The 21,451-nt window shown below is 44.1% G+C and overlaps 2 protein-coding genes and 1 non-coding gene across 3 annotated transcripts; all 3 read left to right on the plus strand.

The window, feature by feature from the left end:
• Positions 1-7,942: 7,942 nt before the first annotated feature.
• On the plus strand, positions 7,943-11,061 carry LOC147991697 (GDSL esterase/lipase At1g71691-like). The gene is made up of 3 exons (XM_087525473.1): positions 7,943-8,419; positions 9,918-10,291; positions 10,382-11,061. The coding sequence occupies exons 1-3, from the start codon at positions 8,059-8,061 to the stop codon at positions 10,856-10,858; spliced, it is 1,212 nt and encodes a 403-aa protein (XP_087381599.1). The 5' UTR covers positions 7,943-8,058; the 3' UTR covers positions 10,859-11,061.
• Positions 11,062-11,568: 507 nt separating this feature from the next.
• On the plus strand, positions 11,569-11,642 carry TRNAI-UAU (transfer RNA isoleucine (anticodon UAU)). The gene has a single exon. It is a non-coding gene; the product is annotated as a tRNA-Ile (tRNA).
• Positions 11,643-20,188: 8,546 nt separating this feature from the next.
• LOC147991699 (uncharacterized) lies at positions 20,189-21,396 on the plus strand. The gene is made up of 2 exons (XM_087538771.1): positions 20,189-20,914; positions 21,373-21,396. The coding sequence occupies exons 1-2, from the start codon at positions 20,189-20,191 to the stop codon at positions 21,394-21,396; spliced, it is 750 nt and encodes a 249-aa protein (XP_087394897.1).
• Positions 21,397-21,451: the final 55 nt, after the last annotated feature.

Below are 21,451 nucleotides of genomic sequence, written 5' to 3' on the forward strand. Positions count from 1 at the left end.
GGGGAGATCAACATAAGTAGCAAAAGATTCACAAAAAGAAGCTACTATCTCAGAGTCAAGTCCATATTTAGTGCTAAATTTACGGAAAACATCGGTTATCCATAAAAGATTTAACACAATCAAACTTAGGTGTCATACCTGACTTCTTACCTTCGTCGAGGTCCCAATCTTCAGAGTTGTGTTTAATTCTTTCCAATAAATCCCATTTGAATTAATAGTCTTTGTCATAAAAGAGCCAGCACAAGAAGTATCGAGCATGGTGCGATTGTTATCAGAAAGCCGAGCATATGAATTTTGAATAATCATTTCTCTTGAGAGCTCATGATTGGGCATGGATATAACATTGATTTAAGCCCCCCCAGGCTTGAGCGATGCTTTCTCCTTCGCGAGGCCAAAATATATATATATATATATATATAATTGCGATCACAATGAACAAGATGCATAGGATAAAACTTCTGATGAAATTCCAATTCCAATCGTTTGTAGTTCCATGACCCCGTATCATCACATAGCCTATACCATGTCAATGCCTCTTCCCTCAGAGATAAAGGGAAGACCTTCTTCTTAACAACATCTCCGGGTACACCTGAAAGCTTAAATAATCCACAAACTTCATCAACATATATTAGGTGCTCATCAGGATGCATTGTTTCGTCTCCTGCAAAAGGATTAGCTAGCAGCTTTTCTAACATACCCGAAGTAATTTCAAAGCAGACATTTTCATTTTCATTTTCATTTTCATTAGGTTCAGTAGGTTGAGGAGCAACTCTTTCCTCTACTGGTCGGGGTGAAGATACCCCAAACAAGCCCCTCAGAGGATTACTTTTCATAGTAACAAGTGACAGTAAATTTCAGCACACTATATAAATTTTTCCTTACCAAATTCCACCTACCAAAGGCACTTCACTCCCCGGAAACGGCGCCAGAAAAGAGTCTTGATGATCCACAAGTATGGGGGATCTATCGTAGTCCTTTCGATAAGTAAGAGTGTCGAACCCAACGAGGAGCAGAAGGAAATGATAAAGCAGTTTCCAGCAAGGTATTCTCTGCAAGTACTGAAATAAGTGGTAACAAATAGTTCTGTGATAGGATAATTTGTAACGAGCAACAAGTGACAAAAGTAAATAAAGTGCAGCAAGGTGGCCCAATCCTTTTTGTAGCAAAGGACAAGCCTGGACAAACTCTTATATAGAGAAAAGTGCTCCCGAGGACACATGGGAATATCGTCAAGCTAGTTTTCATCATGTTCATATGATTCGTGTTCGGTACTTTGATAATTTGGTATGTGGGTGGACCGGTGCTTGGGTACTGTCCTTACTTGGACAAGCATCCCACTTATGATTAACCTCTATTGCAAGCATCCGCAACTACAACAAAAGTATTAAGGTAAACCTAACCATAGCATGAAACATATGGATCCAAATCAGCCCCTTACGAAGCAACGCATAAACTAGGGTTTAAGCTTCTGTCACTCTAGCAACCCATCATCTACTTATTACTCCTCAATGCCTTCCTCTAGGCCCAAATAATGGTGAAGTGTTATGTACTCGACATTCACATAACACCACTAGAGGAGAGACAACATACATCTCATCAAAATATCGAACGAATACCAAGTTTACATGACTACTAATAGCAAGACTTCTCCCATGTCCCCAGGAACAAACGTAACTACTCACAAAGCATATTCATGTTCATAATCAGAGGGGTAGTAATATGCATATAGGATCTGAACATATGATCTTCCACCAAATAAACCAACTAGCATCAACTACAAGGAGTAATTAACACTACTAGCAACCCACAGGTACCAATCCTGGACTTGGAGACAAGAATTGGATACAAGAGATGAACTAGGGTTTTGAGAGGAGATGGTGCTGGTGAAGATGTTGATGGAGATTGCCCTCTCCCGATGAGAGGAGCGTTGGTGATGACGATGGCGATGATTTCCCCCTCCCGGAGGGAAGTTTCCCCGGCAGAACAGCTTCGCTAGAGCCCTAGATTGGTTCCGCCAAGGTTCCGCCTCGTGGCGACGGAGTTTCGTCCGAGAAGATGGCTTATGATTTTTTCCTCATCAAAAGACCTCATGTAGCAGAAGATGGTCATCGGAGGGCCACCAGGGGTCGCACGAGGTAGGGGGCATGCCCAGGGGGGTAGGGCGCGCCCCCACCCTCGTGGGCAGGGTGTGGCCCCCCTGGTGAACTTCTTGCGCTCGGTATTTTTTATATATTCTGAAAACGTCTTCCGTGAAGTTTTAGGACTTTTGGAGTTGTGCAGAATAGGTCTCTAATATTTGCTCCTTTTCCAGCCCAGAATCCCAGCTGCCGGCATTCTCCCTCTTTATGGAAACCTTGTAAAATAAGAGAGAATAGGCATAAGTATTGTGACATAATGTGTAATAACAGCCCATAATGCAATAAATATCGATATAAAAGCATGATGCAAAATGGACGTATCAGACGCCTCCTCCTCCTCCTCCGGCGAGTCAGGGCACTCCGCCTCCTCCTCCGGGGAGTGACCAGGGCACTCAGCCTCCTTCTCCGGCGCGTGGCGGCACTCCGCCTCCTTCTCCGCCTGCGCCGGCGCGCCCGAGCAGCCAGCCTCCTCCTTCTCCGCCTCGTCAGCAAGGGCGGAAGAGACCCGCCGCCGCTCCGGCTGCTCCGGCGCGCCGTAGTCCTTCTCCTCCGCCTCATAAGAAAGGAAAGAAGATAGCTGTAGCCGCTCCGTCTGCTCCGACGTCTAGCAGTACAGCCAGAGGCGGGAGGCAATACAGATTCGGTCCTTCTCTGAAGACTCTAGAGAAATTACCATATGAGAGGACCCTGGAGGAAAACGCGAAGATCATGCGAGCCGAAGTGACGAACTTCTTTGAAGGGGTGAAAGTAAAGAAACATCCACCTCCGGAGGAGAAGATAGATCCAGTGAAAGCGAAGCGCACTATGGATGCTCTGAAGAAACCACCAAAGTCTCCTCCGAAAGGCAACTATGAGCGCATTATTGAAAGGTCATTTATCGAAGCGGAGCGGTCGGGAAGTACTGTCAGTGATCAAAGGTTAGCGGAACGACGAGCTAGGAAAAAATTGCCCAGCTCGGTGAACAAGCGAACCAATCGTGCCCCCCGCTCAAGGTGTCTAGCGATATCGTCGCTAATGATCCAAGGATGGTGCCCGGTTATACCAATCTTGGAGATTACCTGCCCTACGATGTACATTATGATTTCTTGGAGGTGGACGAACACAAATACGAGTACGGGAAGCCTCTCGTCAAAGATGAAAGATCTCTAACAACGATGATGCGAAGATTCCATGATTGGTACATGAAAACCTGCAGAGAGTCTGGCGGGAGGAATATTTTGACGCTGAGAGTTAAAGAGGAGCATGACCTCGTTGGAATTGATCTGTTGAATGTTCCATTTGAGGAGTTCTTCTAGTTTTTCAATCAGAAGGCCCTGGATAAATTAACGGTCACTTGCTACTGTCTGTAAGTACTACTTCTATCATTAAGTCTCTCTATATAGGTCAGCTCTTTCATTGCATGTATTTATAATTATCCTCACTATATTATGCAGATTGAAGATCGTCGAATTGAAGAAAAAACAAATCGATGATATTGGGTTCATTAACACAAATCTCATAGATGCATATACGGTTGAATTTCATGAAAAAGATACCGAGGCCAACTTGCTACGATCGTTGGTATTAAATCAGAACAAAGCTATAATACTCTTTCCTTACAACTTCAAGTGAGTGTTACTTTCTTGTGCATATTCGGTTTCCCTTATTATTCGAGGTTATAGTAATGTAATTGATGAGTTATGTATGCGTGCGTAGGTTCCACTATATTCTCCTAGAGATTAAGCTTGAACAGGGACTAGTAACCGTCTTAGACTCGAGACGAAAAGATCCCCAGGAGTATGCAGACATGACTCAAATGCTCGAGAAGTAAGTTAAATCGATCATTATCGCATCATATTGGCAACTTTGTTCATTTCCTGATATCAAGTAATTGTTTTCTTTGTCTGGCAGGGTTTGGAAAAAATTCACCTCAAAAGCTCCGGGACTGCCGAAGAAGCTGTAATTTAAACACCCGAAAGTAAGTACTACTAGCATTTTCCGCGCATCTCCTAGTGATTCAAGCGCTAGTTTCATCAATACCATTTAGCATGCTTGCTTATCAGTTTGATTGACCAATATTTCTTGTAAAGTGGTTCTGGCAGGAAGCCGGGAATAATTATTGTGGATACTACGTTTGCGAGTCCATCGCCACACGACCTGTGAGCGGGCTACACTAAAAAACAATATGAAGTATGTAAGCAATAATATTCATAATTTTATTTTATTACCATCATTTGTGTTGAGTTTCATTCATTCATATATATGTATTGACCCCCTTCTTCAAATTAGATGTTTCGGATGCGGGATGAACTCCTACCACCAGATCGTATGCGAGCAATTCAAGAGGAATTGGCGGCATTCTTTCTTGACCACGTGATCAATAAAGATGGAGAATACCATGTGGACCCTGAGTTCATATATAATTAGGAGATTATATTGTAAGAGATCTTATATTGTATATATGTAGCCAGTAGCGTCGGTTAGATATACGAAAACTTGTTGTTCGACCAATCTCTCGGAGAAGGAGAGGTGGTCGATATCACTTCGATCTCTCTGTATGCATATGTTCATGACGATCTTCTGTTTCCTTCATTTACTTACTAGCTAGCGTGTCGAGTCCTCTCTATATGTATAGTACATAGCGTCGACCAAGCACGGAGATAAGAGAGGACACTTCTCTCTACTAATTAGCTAGCTAACATAATATATGAAACACCTAAATTAACCCCCCAAAACCCCTAAACCATCCTTAGAAAAACAAAAACCTCAGCTCCTGCCAGCTGCTGACGCGTGGGCGCCTATTGGTCCCAGTTGGTGCCACCAACCGGGACCAAAGGGCCTCCTGCCTGAGCTCGCCGCACCGGCCACATGGAGGCCCATCTGTCCCGGTTCGTGTAAGAACCGGGACTAAAGGCCTAGGGCTTTAGTAACGACCCTTTAGTCCCGGTTCAACAACCGGGACAAATGGCCCTTACGAACGGGGACAAATGGCCCTTTTTCTACTAGTGATGATATGCCGGTTCAATCACTCGAAGGTGCTCATAGGGTAGGGTGTGTGTGCATTCATAGGGGCGAGTGTATGCGCGTATGTACAAGCGCTTGCGTCTGTACTGTGTTAAAAAAACATATTAGTCAAGCGGCCACTACCAATTCAATTTTTTAGACCACGGGAGCATCGAGTAACTTAATACCATATGATGTACTTTGAGGTCTGTCAAACGTCACCATAACTGGGTGATCATAACGACAACTTTCAGACGCATTGAAAAAGTATGACAAGGGACTTGATAGCTCAAACCTGTGATTTTCTCTTCCAAGATGGAGAGATATTCTTAGGGTCCCCTCGATATCACAATATCCATCATTTTGGCCAAACATGGCATGACTTGGTCGCAAGGATGCTGGAACACGGGAATGAGAAAAGATAACAAAACTGATAACGAGGATGACTAGCATAGTGAGCAAGTGTTGCCTCACATGGATGTCGATAAGTCTCATCTCGAGTTTTGTGAAGTATCACGAAGCAAAGGGAATAACGAACGGGAACAACAGGTTCACTCGATATTTATTCATGTGGGTATATGTGCCGATACGAATGTGAAGGGTTCCGCTATTGTCATTGAACCAAAAGAGTTCCATGTGAAGAGACCTAGTCCAACAAGTTTATGCAATTGCATTATTAGGCATGACTAAAGTGACGGACCTTCATGCAAACTACTACCCCACCCCTCACACAAACACCCAAACAGATTCATGAAGATTACCCTTAAATACTGTCATGCGTAGCTAAGGCCATGAGCCGTGGGAAATGCCATAAATCTTTGACATGTTTATGGTTTGCTTGACGTGAGACAACGTACGCCCCGCCTCAAGCATCGCGAGAACGGAGTCAAATATCGTTCATTCCTTTGCTTAGCTTTGTTCGCTCTTCGCGTATCTAGTTAGTTCGTTCTCTTTCCTCTTAAATATATATATTTCAAATAGTATTCACTTAAATTATTAAAAATGTTCATCGTGCATTTAAAAATTGCTCATGCAGTGTGAAAGAAATGATTGTGCATTTCAAAAAATATGTTCATACTATTAAAAAATTCCACACATTTAAAACAATATGATAATTACACATTTTAAAAAAATGTTCATGAAAATGTAAAGATAATTCCATGTAATTTTAAAAAAATGTCCGTACAATTGAAACATTGTTCAAGATATAAAATGTTTGCACGTTTACAAACATGTTTCATTACATTTAAAAAAATTGATCATGAAATGTAAACAATGTTTTGCACAATTTAGAACAATGTTCATAATGTATAATTTTTTCCATTAAAAAATGTTGCAGCACATCACTAAATATTCACAACATTTAAAAAAATGTTCAAACAAGTGTTTAAACATGTTAAGCGTGTATTAAAAAAGTGCTCAATGTACAGTTTGCAAATATCCAGCAGGCATTTGCAAATCATATTCACCATGTATTTAGAAAATGTAACGTGTATCTGGAAAATCTTCAACCTATATGAAAAAATGTTCAAAATGTATTTAAATAAAAGTAGACAAGTATTTTTTAAATAAGAATGAAAAAAACCCTAGAAACAACACTGATGAAAACCAATAGAGAAATCACATAGGAAAAATAGATAAAGTAAAACTCAAAAAAAAATGGCATGGAAAGTTCTAAAACCGCTATATTGGCCCATCCCACTAGGGCAAGCGCGGAAGGGGAGACATGAGACATGAGACAAAACCCAAACCCTATTCGGCACTCCACACACCGGTTACAGTGCAAACTGCAAACTGGTGGACAACCCCTCCTCCACCTGGGCTCAACCCATTTTCCCTTCTTCGACCGCAAATGACGCTGTTTCAAGTTACCCAGCCAGTTTTGTGAAGTTTCTAGAAGCCTCCGACTCATTTTGGGAAGCTTCTAGAAGCTTATGACCGTTTTTTTCTTTCTTTTTTCAGGTTTTCTGGATGGTTTTATTCAGTTTTTTATTTTATTTTCCTTTTCCTTTTATTCTCTTATCTTTATTTATTTATATGAATGCCCAAACTTTTTCAAGTCCGTGATTTTGTTTAAATATGTGAAAGTTTTTCAAATTTCTAAAAAAATCTGAATCATCGAACTTTTTCAAATGCATGAATATATTCAAATCCACGTACTTTTTTCTTCCAAATTTACATTTTTTTCAAAATTGTAGAACTCTGTTTTCAAAGTAGATGGACTTTTTCAAACATGTGAACTTTTTGTAAAATTGATGAAATTGTTCAAATTCGCAAACTTTTTTCGAATTCGTGATTTTTTTAAAAAAATTATCTTTTTTTCATTTCTTAAACTTGATTTTTCTAAACCGCATTTTCTCAAAAAGTCACCGGTCAACCGTGACTAGCGAACCGGGGAAACCGGCTCGTCCCTGAGCGAGCGAACGCCTCCTTTTCGGGCTGGCCCATGATAGTGGGATGCGTGAGAGATGGAAGACCCAAACGGCCTTCCCCATCAGAGTCCTGATGTCCGGGCCTTTATCTACTGTACTCTGCCCAGCAAGCCGTTTATTAGCCGAGCACGTACTCCCCCGTTCCGTAGGTCCATACCCACAGAAGCGCAAAACCATACTCCTTTGACAAATCACAGGCACGGCACGCTGCACCCCGCCAGCTGCTGTCGGCCATGGCTAGCGTAGCCTCGAGCACGCGCCCCAACAGAGCCCCATTTACTCTCTCCATCTCCATGGCAGCAATGGCAGGAGCCGCATTTACTCCCTCCCTCATCCACCCACCAACCACCCCAAAACCCTCTCCCCTTCGCTCCCCCCTTTGCTATATACGACGCTCCTCTTCTCCCACACTGCGCACCCTGCTTTCTGCCTAGCTCCGTCTTGCATGCCACACACCTAGGCACCTACTAACCACCTAGCCAAGCTTGGAACTCCACGTCGGTCCAATGGCGGCCTCCTCCACGCCCACGGCGACGGTGCTCCTCCTGGTGCTCCTCGCGTGCGGCGGCGCCACGGCGCAGGTGTTCCCGCGGCCGCTGTTCCCGCGCGCGCCGTGGAACTTCACGTTCCCGAACGGGCCCGGCGACGCGGCAGGGGCCAGCGGCGCCGGCACCGGCGCGACGGGCGGCGGCGGCGGCGGGCCGTCGGTGCCGGCCATGTTCGTGTTCGGCGACTCGCTGACGGACAACGGCAACAACAACGACCTCACGTCGCTGGCCAAGGCCAACTACCTGCCCTACGGCATCGACTTCGCCGGCGGGCCCACCGGCCGCTTCTCCAACGGCTACACCATGGTCGACGCCATAGGTACGTCCGTGCGCTGCTCCACGCATGCATGCTCTCCTGGCCATTTTCCTCTCCTACTAGCTACTAGGAGTACTTCTTGAGTTCTTCAGCAAGTTTTAGTGTTCTCATCAGAAAAAAACTAGTCATAAAATTGCCGCCGGTAGCATACGATGCGTTATTTTCACGTATAAATCGAGCCATTTTGTTGCCTGCAGAAATAGCAAATCAGCTGGCGAAGTGGTATAGTGCCTCTTTTGAGTAGAAATTGCTAATTTTAGTACATCCTAGAATGAGCTACTCATATTGAGAATAATGCAATGAGGCTAGAGCGTCAGGAAACCCGTGATCCAGCGCATGGTGCACCACACCGCACGGCTGTTTTTCTGTCATTCTCATAGTCATTTCCATGTTGGACTTGTTTCCAGAAAGGGAATATACATGGCCCTTTGATGTGTTTTAGTCTTTTTATATGCACAAACACATGGAGTGGGCTTAGTCTATCTGTTCCTAGAAGAATGTTTCACAAATCACAAGGAAGTCGTTATCACTAGCTTAGAAGAATGTTTCACAAATCACAAGGAGTATCTATGCAAGCACTACTGGTTTCCTCAGTTAATTAAAGATTCTAGCTGGTTTGATGGAGTTGGATATGCATGCATATGCAGGTACATTCCTCAGGGTTTCTATATCTACATGTACTCAGTCCATAATTATTGACTGGCTAGAATTTCATTGTGTCAAATGTTAGGCTAGGTTGCTTCTCCTTTTCTTACCCCTTGAAGAAGCAATGCAATTATTGTTTTTCCGTTTTTCATATATGCAAGTGTGAGTTCCACACTGAAAGCCTACATGCATGTACTACTCCAATGGAAATCCACACTCGAGTACTACTGTTTAGGGAAATCCAAGCAAATCATGCAACGCATAGTGCATGCATGGTCCTTGCAAACAAAATCTAAAATGATTAGTTCAGCTGTAATCTCAGTACATAAGCACTGAGATCCCACTAGCATGGTAGCATAGCTTGAAGCCCAGTACCAGCACTGACTGTAATAACTACTGACCCGCCTCCTCCATGTGCTCATTCAAGGAAGAGAGAAGAGTGAAAAGAGAGTGAGACACTCCACACCAGTACTGCTAGTAATAGTGTAGCACAGCGGTACTCGATTTCCTCCGGGATCATAATGCCGTCCCATTGATTCAACACATACAGTGCACATGACGCGATGAATTCGGCCAGTCAAAACCTGTACCACTACCACTACGGTGGCGTCGTCAATGTTTCCATGTGACCCTGGCCAGGCTATGGACATGACGCCATGTATAGTACTACTACGGTGGTAATTAAATACTCCGCCAATAATTCACCACAAAACTAACCAGGGGCTGCCACTGTAACAAATCTTAGTTACTGTACAGTACAAACATGATTAGTTACCGCAAACAATGGACAACTTGGCGGAACGTACGTACCGTGTTGACTGGAATTAACTCTGGACGTGTTTGTGCATGCATGCAGCTGAGCTTCTGGGGCTGCCCCTGCTGCCGTCGAACAACGAGGCCTCCAACGCCGACAGTGACGCCGGCGCGCTGCATGGCGTGAACTACGCCTCCGCCGCCGCCGGGATCCTGGACAACACGGGCCAGAACTTCGTGGGGCGCATCCCGTTCAACCAGCAGATCAAGAACTTCCAGACGACGCTGAACCAGATCAAGGGGAAGATCGGCGCGAGCAAGCTGGCCTCCTCGCTGGGCCGCAGCATCTTCTACGTGGGCATGGGCAGCAACGACTACCTCAACAACTACCTCATGCCCAACTACAACACCCGCAACGAGTACAACGGCGACCAGTACTCCACCCTCCTCGTGCAGCACTACAACAAGCAGCTCACCGTAAGCCATGATTCTTCTAAGTAATTAGTATAAGTTGCATCGTCTCTGAAGACAACAGACTAATGGACATGCATGCATGGACGAACGCAGAGCCTGTACAACCTGGGGGCCCGGAGGTTCGTGATCGCGGGGGTGGGGTCGATGGCGTGCATCCCCAACATGCGGGCGCGGAACCCGACCAACATGTGCTCGCCGGACGTGGACGAGCTCATCGCGCCCTTCAACAGCAAGGTGAAGGGCATGGTGGACACCCTGAACGCCAACCTCCCGCGGGCGAAGCTCATCTACATCGACAACTTCGAGATGATCTCCGAGGTGCTGCGGAGCCCCTGGAACTACGGCTTCAGCGTGGTGGACCGCGGGTGCTGCGGGATCGGGCGCAACCGCGGGGTCATCACCTGCCTGCCCTTCCTCCGCCCCTGCCCCAACCGCAACACCTACATCTTCTGGGACGCCTTCCACCCCACCGAGAGGGTCAACGTGCTCCTCGGCAAGGCCGCCTACTCCGGCGGCACCGACCTCGCCTACCCCATGAACATCCAGCAGCTCGCCGCGTGGCAGCCGTAGTAGCTAGGAGTACTAGCTAGCTAGCTACGTGACAGTGTTCTTCTGTGAGTTAATTCCCAGATTAGGTCTGGAGTACCGTGTGCTCAGTTCAGTGTGTCTGTTTTTGATCGATCAGTCATATGAGTGTGTAGTGTAAGGATCGTTCAATGGTGCTGTGGCTGTCGTCGTTCTAATGATAAATTAAGTAATTATATTAGTAATTACGAGCACCTCTAGTGCCACGGTGTTTGATTGAGATATTTTTTATCTTCTTTGCAACTGTTCTTATGCGTAATGCACAGGCTAAAGCCAGTGATGGCCAGTACCGCGTACAGACGTACTGCAAGACAAACGCAATGCTGAATTGCTGATGCATTCATCTCCCGTAGCTAGCTCGTGGCCGCGCGGGGGATACGGAATTACGGAGCCGACGCGCGTGCATGGCTTGGTTTTATATCGCTACAGGAAACGGCGCAGAGCTTTTAATCACTGCCGCCGTGTCTACAGTACGTAGCTCCGCGGCATCGTCCGGTGAATTTGCAACGGTGCTTGGGTTTTTCTATTTGATCTCTGCGGAGGCCACGGGCGGTGCTGTGGTTCTCTTGGAACTTGGTGGAACGGGAGCCTGGCCAGCTGGACAACTAACGAGGAAATGCTCCCGTAGCTGGACAACTCATTTATTTGTAGTAAGAAAGAATTAATAGGGAAATGAGACATAAATATCAAAAGCAGCCCCCGTAGCTCAGTTGGTTAGAGCGTTGGTCTTATGAGCCGAAGGTCGCGGGTTCGAGCCCCGCCGGGAGCACCTTTTTATATTTGGCTGCACTTTTCACCACTTACATAAAACTTCCACATGCCTTCCTTTTGTATATATTAACACCTACAATACTTTTCATCGTGTATACTTTCACACTCTTCTATTTTGTGAGAAATGCTATCTGGGGATTAGAATCATCACCAATCACATGAGCTAGTTCTCTCGCGTCTTGCGGCAAATTTCTCGGCTAACATCGAATCGTGTTGTTGAGATTAACCCACAAGATCGAAGCCATGGTAGATTATTTTGATTGCGACAACTTTAAACTAATTGAACGAGCTAGCTCCTCGTGCTTTGTTGAGATCGACCCCCAGGCCTAGGGATTAGAGTCATCATCAATCACATGAGCTAGTTCTTGGCGGCAAATTTCTCGACTAACATCTCCAGGGTGAAAACCTATGAGCACCTTTTTATATTTGGCTGCACTTTTCACCACTTACATAAAACTTCCACATGCCTCCTTTTGTATATATCAACACCTACAGTACTTTTCATCGTGTATACTTTCACACTCTTCTTTTTTGTGAGAAATGCTATCTGGGGATTAGAATCATCACCAATCACATGAGCTAGTTCTCTCGCGTCTCGCGGCAAATTTCTCGGCTAACATCGAATCGTGTTGTTGAGATTAACCCACAAGATCGAAGCCATGGTAGATTATTTTGATTGCGACAACTTTAAACTAATTGAACGAGCTAGCTCCTCGTGCTTTGTTGAGATCGACCCCCAGGCCTAGGGATTAGAGTCATCATCAATCACATGAGCTAGTTCTTGGCGGCAAATTTCTCGACTAACATCTCCAGGGTGAAAACCTATGAGCACCTTTTTATATTTGGCTGCACTTTTCACCACTTACATAAAACTTCCACATGCCTCCTTTTGTATATATCAACACCTATAGTACTTTTCATCGTGTATACTTTCACACTCTTCTTTTTTGTGAGAAATGCTATCTGGGGATTAGAATCATCACCAATCACATGAGCTAGTTCTCTCGCGTCTTGCGGCAAATTTCTCGGCTAACATCGAATCGTGTTGTTGAGATTAACCCACAAGATCGAAGCCATGGTAGATTATTTTGATTGCGACAACTTTAAACTAATTGAACGAGCTAGTTCCTCGTGCTTTGTTGAGATCGACCCCCAGGCCTAGGGATTAGAGTCATCATCAATCACATGAGCTAGTTCTTGGCGGCAAATTTCTCGACTAACATCTCCAGGGTGAAAACCTATGAGCACCTTTTTATATTTGGCTGCACTTTTCACCACTTACATAAAACTTCCACATGCCTCCTTTTGTATATATCAACACCTACAGTACTTTTCATCGTGTATACTTTCACACTCTTCTTTTTTGTGAGAAATGCTATCTGGGGATTAGAATCATCACCAATCACATGAGCTAGTTCTCTCGCGTCTTGCGGCAAATTTCTCGGCTAACATCGAATCGTGTTGTTGAGATTAACCCACAAGATCGAAGCCATGGTAGATTATTTTGATTGCGACAACTTTAAACTAATTGAACGAGCTAGTTCCTCGTGCTTTGTTGAGATCGACCCCCAGGCCTAGGGATTAGAGTCATCATCAATCACATGAGCTAGTTCTTGGCGGCAAATTTCTCGACTAACATCTTCAGGGTGAAAACCTATGAGCACCTTTTTATATTTGGCTGCACTTTTCACCACTTACATAAAACTTCCACATGCCTCCTTTTGTATATATCAACACCTACAGTACTTTTCATCGTGTATACTTTCACACTCTTCTTTTTTGTGAGAAATGCTATCTGGGGATTAGAATCATCACCAATCACATGAGCTAGTTCTCTCGCGTCTTGCGGCAAATTTCTCGGCTAACATCGAATCGTGTTGTTGAGATTAACCCACAAGATCGAAGCCATGGTAGATTATTTTGATTGCGACAACTTTAAACTAATTGAACGAGCTAGTTCCTCGTGCTTTGTTGAGATCGACCCCCAGGCCTAGGGATTAGAGTCATCATCAATCACATGAGCTAGTTCTTGGCGGCAAATTTCTCGACTAACATCTTCAGGGTGAAAACCTATGAGCACCTTTTTATATTTGGCTGCACTTTTCACCACTTACATAAAACTTCCACATGCCTTCCTTTTGTATATATCAACACCTACAATACTTTTCATCGTGTATACTTTCACACTCTTCTATTTTGTGAGAAATGCTATCTGGGGATTAGAATCATCACCAATCACATGAGCTAGTTCTCTCGCGTCTTGCGGCAAATTTCTCGGCTAACATCGAATCGTGTTGTTGAGATTAACCCACAAGATCGAAGCCATGGTAGATTATTTTGATTGCGACAACTTTAAACTAATTGAACGAGCTAGTTCCTCGTGCTTTGTTGAGATCGACCCCCAGGCCTAGGGATTAGAGTCATCATCAATCACATGAGCTAGTTCTTGGCGGCAAATTTCTCGACTAACATCTCCAGGGTGAAAACCTATGAGCACCTTTTTATATTTGGCTGCACTTTTCACCACTTACATAAAACTTCCACATGCCTTCCTTTTGTATATATCAACACCTACAGTACTTTTCATCGTGTATACTTTCACACTCTTCTTTTTTGTGAGAAATGCTATCTGGGGATTAGAATCATCACCAATCACATGAGCTAGTTCTCTCGCGTCTTGCGGCAAATTTCTCGGCTAACATCGAATCGTGTTGTTGAGATTAACCCACAAGATCGAAGCCATGGTAGATTATTTTGATTGCGACAACTTTAAACTAATTGAACGAGCTAGTTCCTCGTGCTTTGTTGAGATCGACCCCCAGGCCTAGGGATTAGAGTCATCATCAATCACATGAGCTAGTTCTTGGCGGCAAATTTCTTGACTAACATCTCCAGGGTGAAAACCTATGAGCACCTTTTTATATTTGGCTGCACTTTTCACCACTTACATAAAACTTCCACATGCCTCCTTTTGTATATATCAACACCTACAGTACTTTTCATCGTGTATACTTTCACACTCTTCTTTTTTGTGAGAAATGCTATCTGGGGATTAGAATCATCACCAATCACATGAGCTAGTTCTCTCGCGTCTCGCGGCAAATTTCTCGGCTAACATCGAATCGTGTTGTTGAGATTAACCCACAAGATCGAAGCCATGGTAGATTATTTTGATTGCGACAACTTTAAACTAATTGAACGAGCTAGTTCCTCGTGCTTTGTTGAGATCGACCCCCAGGCCTAGGGATTAGAGTCATCATCAATCACATGAGCTAGTTCTTGGCGGCAAATTTCTCGACTAACATCTCCAGGGTGAAAACCTATGAGCACCTTTTTATATTTGGCTGCACTTTTCACCACTTACATAAAACTTCCACATGCCTTCCTTTTGTATATATCAACACCTACAATACTTTTCATCGTGTATACTTTCACACTCTTCTTTTTTGTGAGAAATGCTATCTGGGGATTAGAATCATCACCAATCACATGAGCTAGTTCTCTCGCGTCTTGCGGCAAATTTCTCGGCTAACATCGAATCGTGTTGTTGAGATTAACCCACAAGATCGAAGCCATGGTAGATTATTTTGATTGCGACAACTTTAAACTAATTGAACGAGCTAGTTCCTCGTGCTTTGTTGAGATCGACCCCCAGGCCTAGGGATTAGAGTCATCATCAATCACATGAGCTAGTTCTTGGCGGCAAATTTCTTGACTAACATCTCCAGGGTGAAAACCTATGAGCACCTTTTTATATTTGGCTGCACTTTTCACCACTTACATAAAACTTCCACATGCCTCCTTTTGTATATATCAACACCTACAGTACTTTTCATCGTGTATACTTTCACACTCTTCTTTTTTGTGAGAAATGCTATCTGGGGATTAGAATCATCACCAATCACATGAGCTAGTTCTCTCGCGTCTCGCGGCAAATTTCTCGGCTAACATCGAATCGTGTTGTTGAGATTAACCCACAAGATCGAAGCCATGGTAGATTATTTTGATTGCGACAACTTTAAACTAATTGAACGAGCTAGTTCCTCGTGCTTTGTTGAGATCGACCCCCAGGCCTAGGGATTAGAGTCATCATCAATCACATGAGCTAGTTCTTGGCGGCAAATTTCTCGACTAACATCTCCAGGGTGAAAACCTATGAGCACCTTTTTATATTTGGCTGCACTTTTCACCACTTACATAAAACTTCCACATGCCTCCTTTTGTATATATCAACACCTACAGTACTTTTCATCGTGTATACTTTCACACTCTTCTTTTTTGTGAGAAATGCTATCTGGGGATTAGAATCATCACCAATCACATGAGCTAGTTCTCTCGCGTCTCGCGGCAAATTTCTCGGCTAACATCGAATCGTGTTGTTGAGATTAACCCACAAGATCGAAGCCATGGTAGATTATTTTGATTGCGACAACTTTAAACTAATTGAACGAGCTAGCTCCTCGTGCTTTGTTGAGATCGACCCCCAGGCCTAGGGATTAGAGTCATCATCAATCACATGAGCTAGTTCTTGGCGGCAAATTTCTCGACTAACATCTCCAGGGTGAAAACCTATGAGCACCTTTTTATATTTGGCTGCACTTTTCACCACTTACATAAAACTTCCACATGCCTCCTTTTGTATATATCAACACCTACAGTACTTTTCATCGTGTATACTTTCACACTCTTCTTTTTTGTGAGAAATGCTATCTGGGGATTAGAATCATCACCAATCACATGAGCTAGTTCTCTCGCGTCTCGCGGCAAATTTCTCGGCTAACATCGAATCGTGTTGTTGAGATTAACCCACAAGATCGAAGCCATGGTAGATTATTTTGATTGCGACAACTTTAAACTAATTGAACGAGCTAGTTCCTCGTGCTTTGTTGAGATCGACCCCCAGGCCTAGGGATTAGAGTCATCATCAATCACATGAGCTAGTTCTTGGCGGCAAATTTCTCGACTAACATCTCCAGGGTGAAAACCTATGAGCACCTTTTTATATTTGGCTGCACTTTTCACCACTTACATAAAACTTCCACATGCCTCCTTTTGTATATATCAACACCTACAGTACTTTTCATCGTGTATACTTTCACACTCTTCTTTTTTGTGAGAAATGCTATCTGGGGATTAGAATCATCACCAATCACATGAGCTAGTTCTCTCGCGTCTCGCGGCAAATTTCTCGGCTAACATCGAATCGTGTTGTTGAGATTAACCCACAAGATCGAAGCCATGGTAGATTATTTTGATTGCGACAACTTTAAACTAATTGAACGAGCTAGTTCCTCGTGCTTTGTTGAGATCGACCCCCAGGCCTAGGGATTAGAGTCATCATCAATCACATGAGCTAGTTCTTGGCGGCAAATTTCTCGACTAACATCTCCAGGGTGAAAACCTATGAGCACCTTTTTATATTTGGCTGCACTTTTCACCACTTACATAAAACTTCCACATGCCTCCTTTTGTATATATCAACACCTACAGTACTTTTCATCGTGTATACTTTCACACTCTTCTTTTTTGTGAGAAATGCTATCTGGGGATTAGAATCATCACCAATCACATGAGCTAGTTCTCTCGCGTCTCGCGGCAAATTTCTCGGCTAACATCGAATCGTGTTGTTGAGATTAACCCACAAGATCGAAGCCATGGTAGATTATTTTGATTGCGACAACTTTAAACTAATTGAACGAGCTAGTTCCTCGTGCTTTGTTGAGATCGACCCCCAGGCCTAGGGATTAGAGTCATCATCAATCACATGAGCTAGTTCTTGGCGGCAAATTTCTCGACTAACATCTTCGGGGTGAAAACCTATGAGCACCTTTTTATATTTGGCTGCACTTTTCACCACTTACATAAAACTTCCACATGCCTCCTTTTGTATATATCAACACCTACAATACTTTTCATCGTGTATACTTTCACACTTCTTTTTTGTGAGAAATGCTATCTGGGGATTAGAATCATCACCAATCACATGAGCTAGTTCTCTCGTGTCTTGCGGCAAATTTCTCGGCTAACATCGAATCGTGTTGTTGAGATTAACCCACAAGATCGAAGCCATGGTAGATTATTTTGATTGTGACAACTTTAAACTAATTGAACGAGCTAGTTCCTCGTGCTTTGTTGAGATCGACCCCCAGGCCTAGGGATTAGAGTCATCATCAATCACATGAGCTAGTTCTTGGCGGCAAATTTCTCGACTAACATCTCCAGGGTGAAAACCTATGAGCACCTTTTTATATTTGTCTGCACTTTTCACCACTTACATAAAACTTCCACATGCCTTCCTTTTGTATATATCAACACCTACAGTACTTTTCATCGTGTATACTTTCACACTCTTCTTTTTTGTGAGAAATGCTATCTGGGGATTAGAATCATCACCAATCACATGAGCTAGTTCTCTCGCGTCTTGCGGCAAATTTCTCGGCTAACATCGAATCGTGTTGTTGAGATTAACCCACAAGATCGAAGCCATGGTAGATTATTTTGATTGCGACAACTTTAAACTAATTGAACGAGCTAGTTCCTCGTGCTTTGTTGAGATCGACCCCCCAGGCCTAGGGATTAGAGTCATCATCAATCACATGAGCTAGTTCTTGGCGGCAAATTTCTCGACTAACATCTCCAGGGTGAAAACCTATGAGCACCTTTTTATATTTGGCTGCACTTTTCACCACTTACATAAAACTTCCACATGCCTCCTTTTGTATATATCAACACCTACAGTACTTTTCATCGTGTATACTTTCACACTCTTCTTTTTTGTGAGAAATGCTATCTGGGGATTAGAATCATCACCAATCACATGAGCTAGTTCTCTCGCGTCTCGCGGCAAATTTCTCGGCTAATATCGAATCGTGTTGTTGAGATTAACCCACAAGATCGAAGCCATGGTAGATTATTTTGATTGCGACAACTTTAAACTAATTGAACGAGCTAGTTCCTCGTGCTTTGTTGAGATCGACCCCCAGGCCTAGGGATTAGAGTCATCATCAATCACATGAGCTAGTTCTTGGCGGCAAATTTCTCGACTAACATCTCCAGGGTGAAAACCTATGATCTTTGATTGGCGGGCAACGGCAACGCTTGTGCATTGTTTCCTTTCTGTAGGCGTTGCTTTTGGAGAACCTTCTTTGTAGTCCGGGTGTTGTCTTTGGTGGCGGTTAGAGTGCTGCTACTGCGGGTGATTGATCACTGGGGCAGGGTCTTTTTTCTTTTCTTTATTTTTCTTTTTATTTTATTTTCTGGCTGTATCTTTGATCGGGCAACGACCACGCTTGTGCATTGTTTCCTTCCTGTGGGCGTTGCTTTTGGAGAACCTTCTTTATAGTCCGGGTGTTGTCTTTGGTGGTGGTTAGAGTGCTGCTGCCGCGGGTGATTGATCACCGGGGAAGGGTCTTTTTTATTTTTTTTCTTTTTCTTTTTATTTATTTTTCTGGCTGTGTGCATTCTGCATGTTGGTGCAGAGACTGGGTGTAATTGATATCTATTTGATATTAATATATTCCTTTTTTAAAAAAACAACGAATGCATTGTTGAGATTAACCCACAAGATCGAAACCATGGTATCTTATTTTTATTGCTACGACTTTAACTAATCTCACGAGCTAGATCCTCGTGCTTTGTTGAGATCGACCCCAAGATCAAGGCCATGGCTAGTTTTATTTTAAGCGCGGCGACTTTAACCAGTGAAATATAACTTTCCCCAGTCACACTCGAGGGCAACGGGAAGCTCGATCAAATGAAGTGCAACATGAAGTCCTTACTTGCGTGCATCTAATTTCGCCTCAAGTGGAGGAGACTAGTATAGAATCTTCCCTCTAGGAGAGATCATAGGATCAACCCAAAAATTTCAAATTTAAACAATCCAAAAAATCCTGAAAATAATTTACAACATACCTGCGGGTTATGGCTATAATTCCAAAAAAATCAGCTTAAAACTCGATTACAATTAGAGATTCGAAAAAGACAAATTCAACTATGAATAGTGTCAGCTTTGAGTTAATAGCTTTTGACATTATTCACGTCTGACTTTTTTTTTTCTTTTTTGGTCCTTTAAATGTAGTTTGAATTAGGAGCTGAAACCTTTTGAGCTTGTACATCAAAGATGGATGGGTGTCTCTTATTTTTTTAATAATTTTTAACATGTTCTGTATCTTTAAAAGATTGATCTCACCTAAGGACAAATCTTATACTAATCTTGCCTAAATTAAGTCTGGAAAATGTTTACCATGCATTGATGACCAAGATTAGTATATGGGGCTGTTCGGTTTGAGACTAAATTTGCATAAGGTTGCCACGTCTAAGGTTAGGCAAATTTAATCAAGGTGTGTGTTTGATTCAAGCCATATCTTAGTCAATCCACATTAGGGTCCCACATTATATACACTCAAAAAGTGTGGCAATATTTTCTTAGCCTCGCCAACTTGTGGCTCTCAATTGAGGGGCAGTTTCGTAACTTGAGAGAGAGAGAGAGAGAAGTGTGAGCTCTGAAGAAGAGCTGCAGAGCAGACAGACCATCAGCGAGAGTCAATGGGCACTTGTGTGAGCACATGCTACCCCTGCTCGTCCTCCCCTCCCACCGCCGGTGACGACCACCCATTGTCCACGTCCGGCGGCTCTCCGACTCTGGGCGCCACCACTGTGCACCCACTCCCGCTCGCTTCCGGTTCTCCCGCGCCCGCCGCTTCCTCCACATCAACCTCCTCCTCCTTCTCCTCGATATCGGCCGCAAGCTCATCCATCTCCATGGCCAACACCACCACCACCACCTCCTCCTCCTCCTCGGCTACCACTAGTTATTCCTCGCCGTCGTTGTCGTCGGAGCCCCGCTTCTCGGCCGAGTTCCTCAAGGCGCGCGCATGCAGGGACACGGACGTGGAGATGGAGGTCGTGGTGCTCGACCCCAACATCAACAGCAACGAAAAGAAGAGGAAGAAGCTCTCCCCTGCCTCCGCCGCTCCGCGTCCGTCCTCGCCAAGAATGCCTCCAGCTCTGTCCGTGGTCAAGTCACCAAGGAAGAACAAGCCTGGCATTGGCAACATCAACGGCCGCCGCGCAAGCACAACTCCGACGACGGCGGCGAGGCGCGTGCGGCCGCTTCCCCCTCGGGTGCCGCCTGCGGGGGCAGGAGGCTCGGCGTCGGCGTCCTGCGGGAGGAAGAGGCCTTCTTCGCCTTCGTGCCGATCGGCGGATTCAGCTGGGAGGAGGAAGTGCGCCAGGCCAACGGCGGCCGGTGGCGGCGGTGGCGGAGAATTGGTAGATGACCTCAACACCCCCGTCATATCCATGGATTGCTTCATCTTCCTCTGATCCCATCTCATCTCGCACCATGCATCTACTGTGATTGTGCTAAATGTGTGTCCATTCATTTTGTTTTCCTTTCCTTTGGTGTGCTTTTTACATGTACACTAGTAGTAACATGTCTTATTGTGGTTTGCTGTCACCTAGAGTATATGCGTGTAATTAATTAGTAGAATTGTTCTTCCTATATCTCTAAACATGATTGATTGATTGATAATGTTGTCTCCTCGTCTTTTTTCCAGTTCCATTCTGCTCTCCCTGTCGGGAAATGTTCTCTTCAAGCCAGACTTTACTAGTAGTTGCTCATAGTCCATCTAGATTATTTGATTTGATGCAGAAAAAGAACCCAAAAATCGAGCTGGCTAATGTAGAACAAGCAGGCAACTAACACCTGAGAGATTTTCTTTATGCAGAGAAACAAAAAGCATAGCACATGACAACTTGATGCCAGATAGAACTAAAAAAACAAACTGATTATTTGGACAAACAATG

This window comes from Triticum urartu, chromosome 1A (genome assembly GCF_056163025.1).
Source record: "Triticum urartu cultivar PI428250 chromosome 1A, HENAU_Tu73, whole genome shotgun sequence".
In the NCBI taxonomy this organism is placed as follows: Eukaryota; Viridiplantae; Streptophyta; class Magnoliopsida; order Poales; family Poaceae; genus Triticum; species Triticum urartu.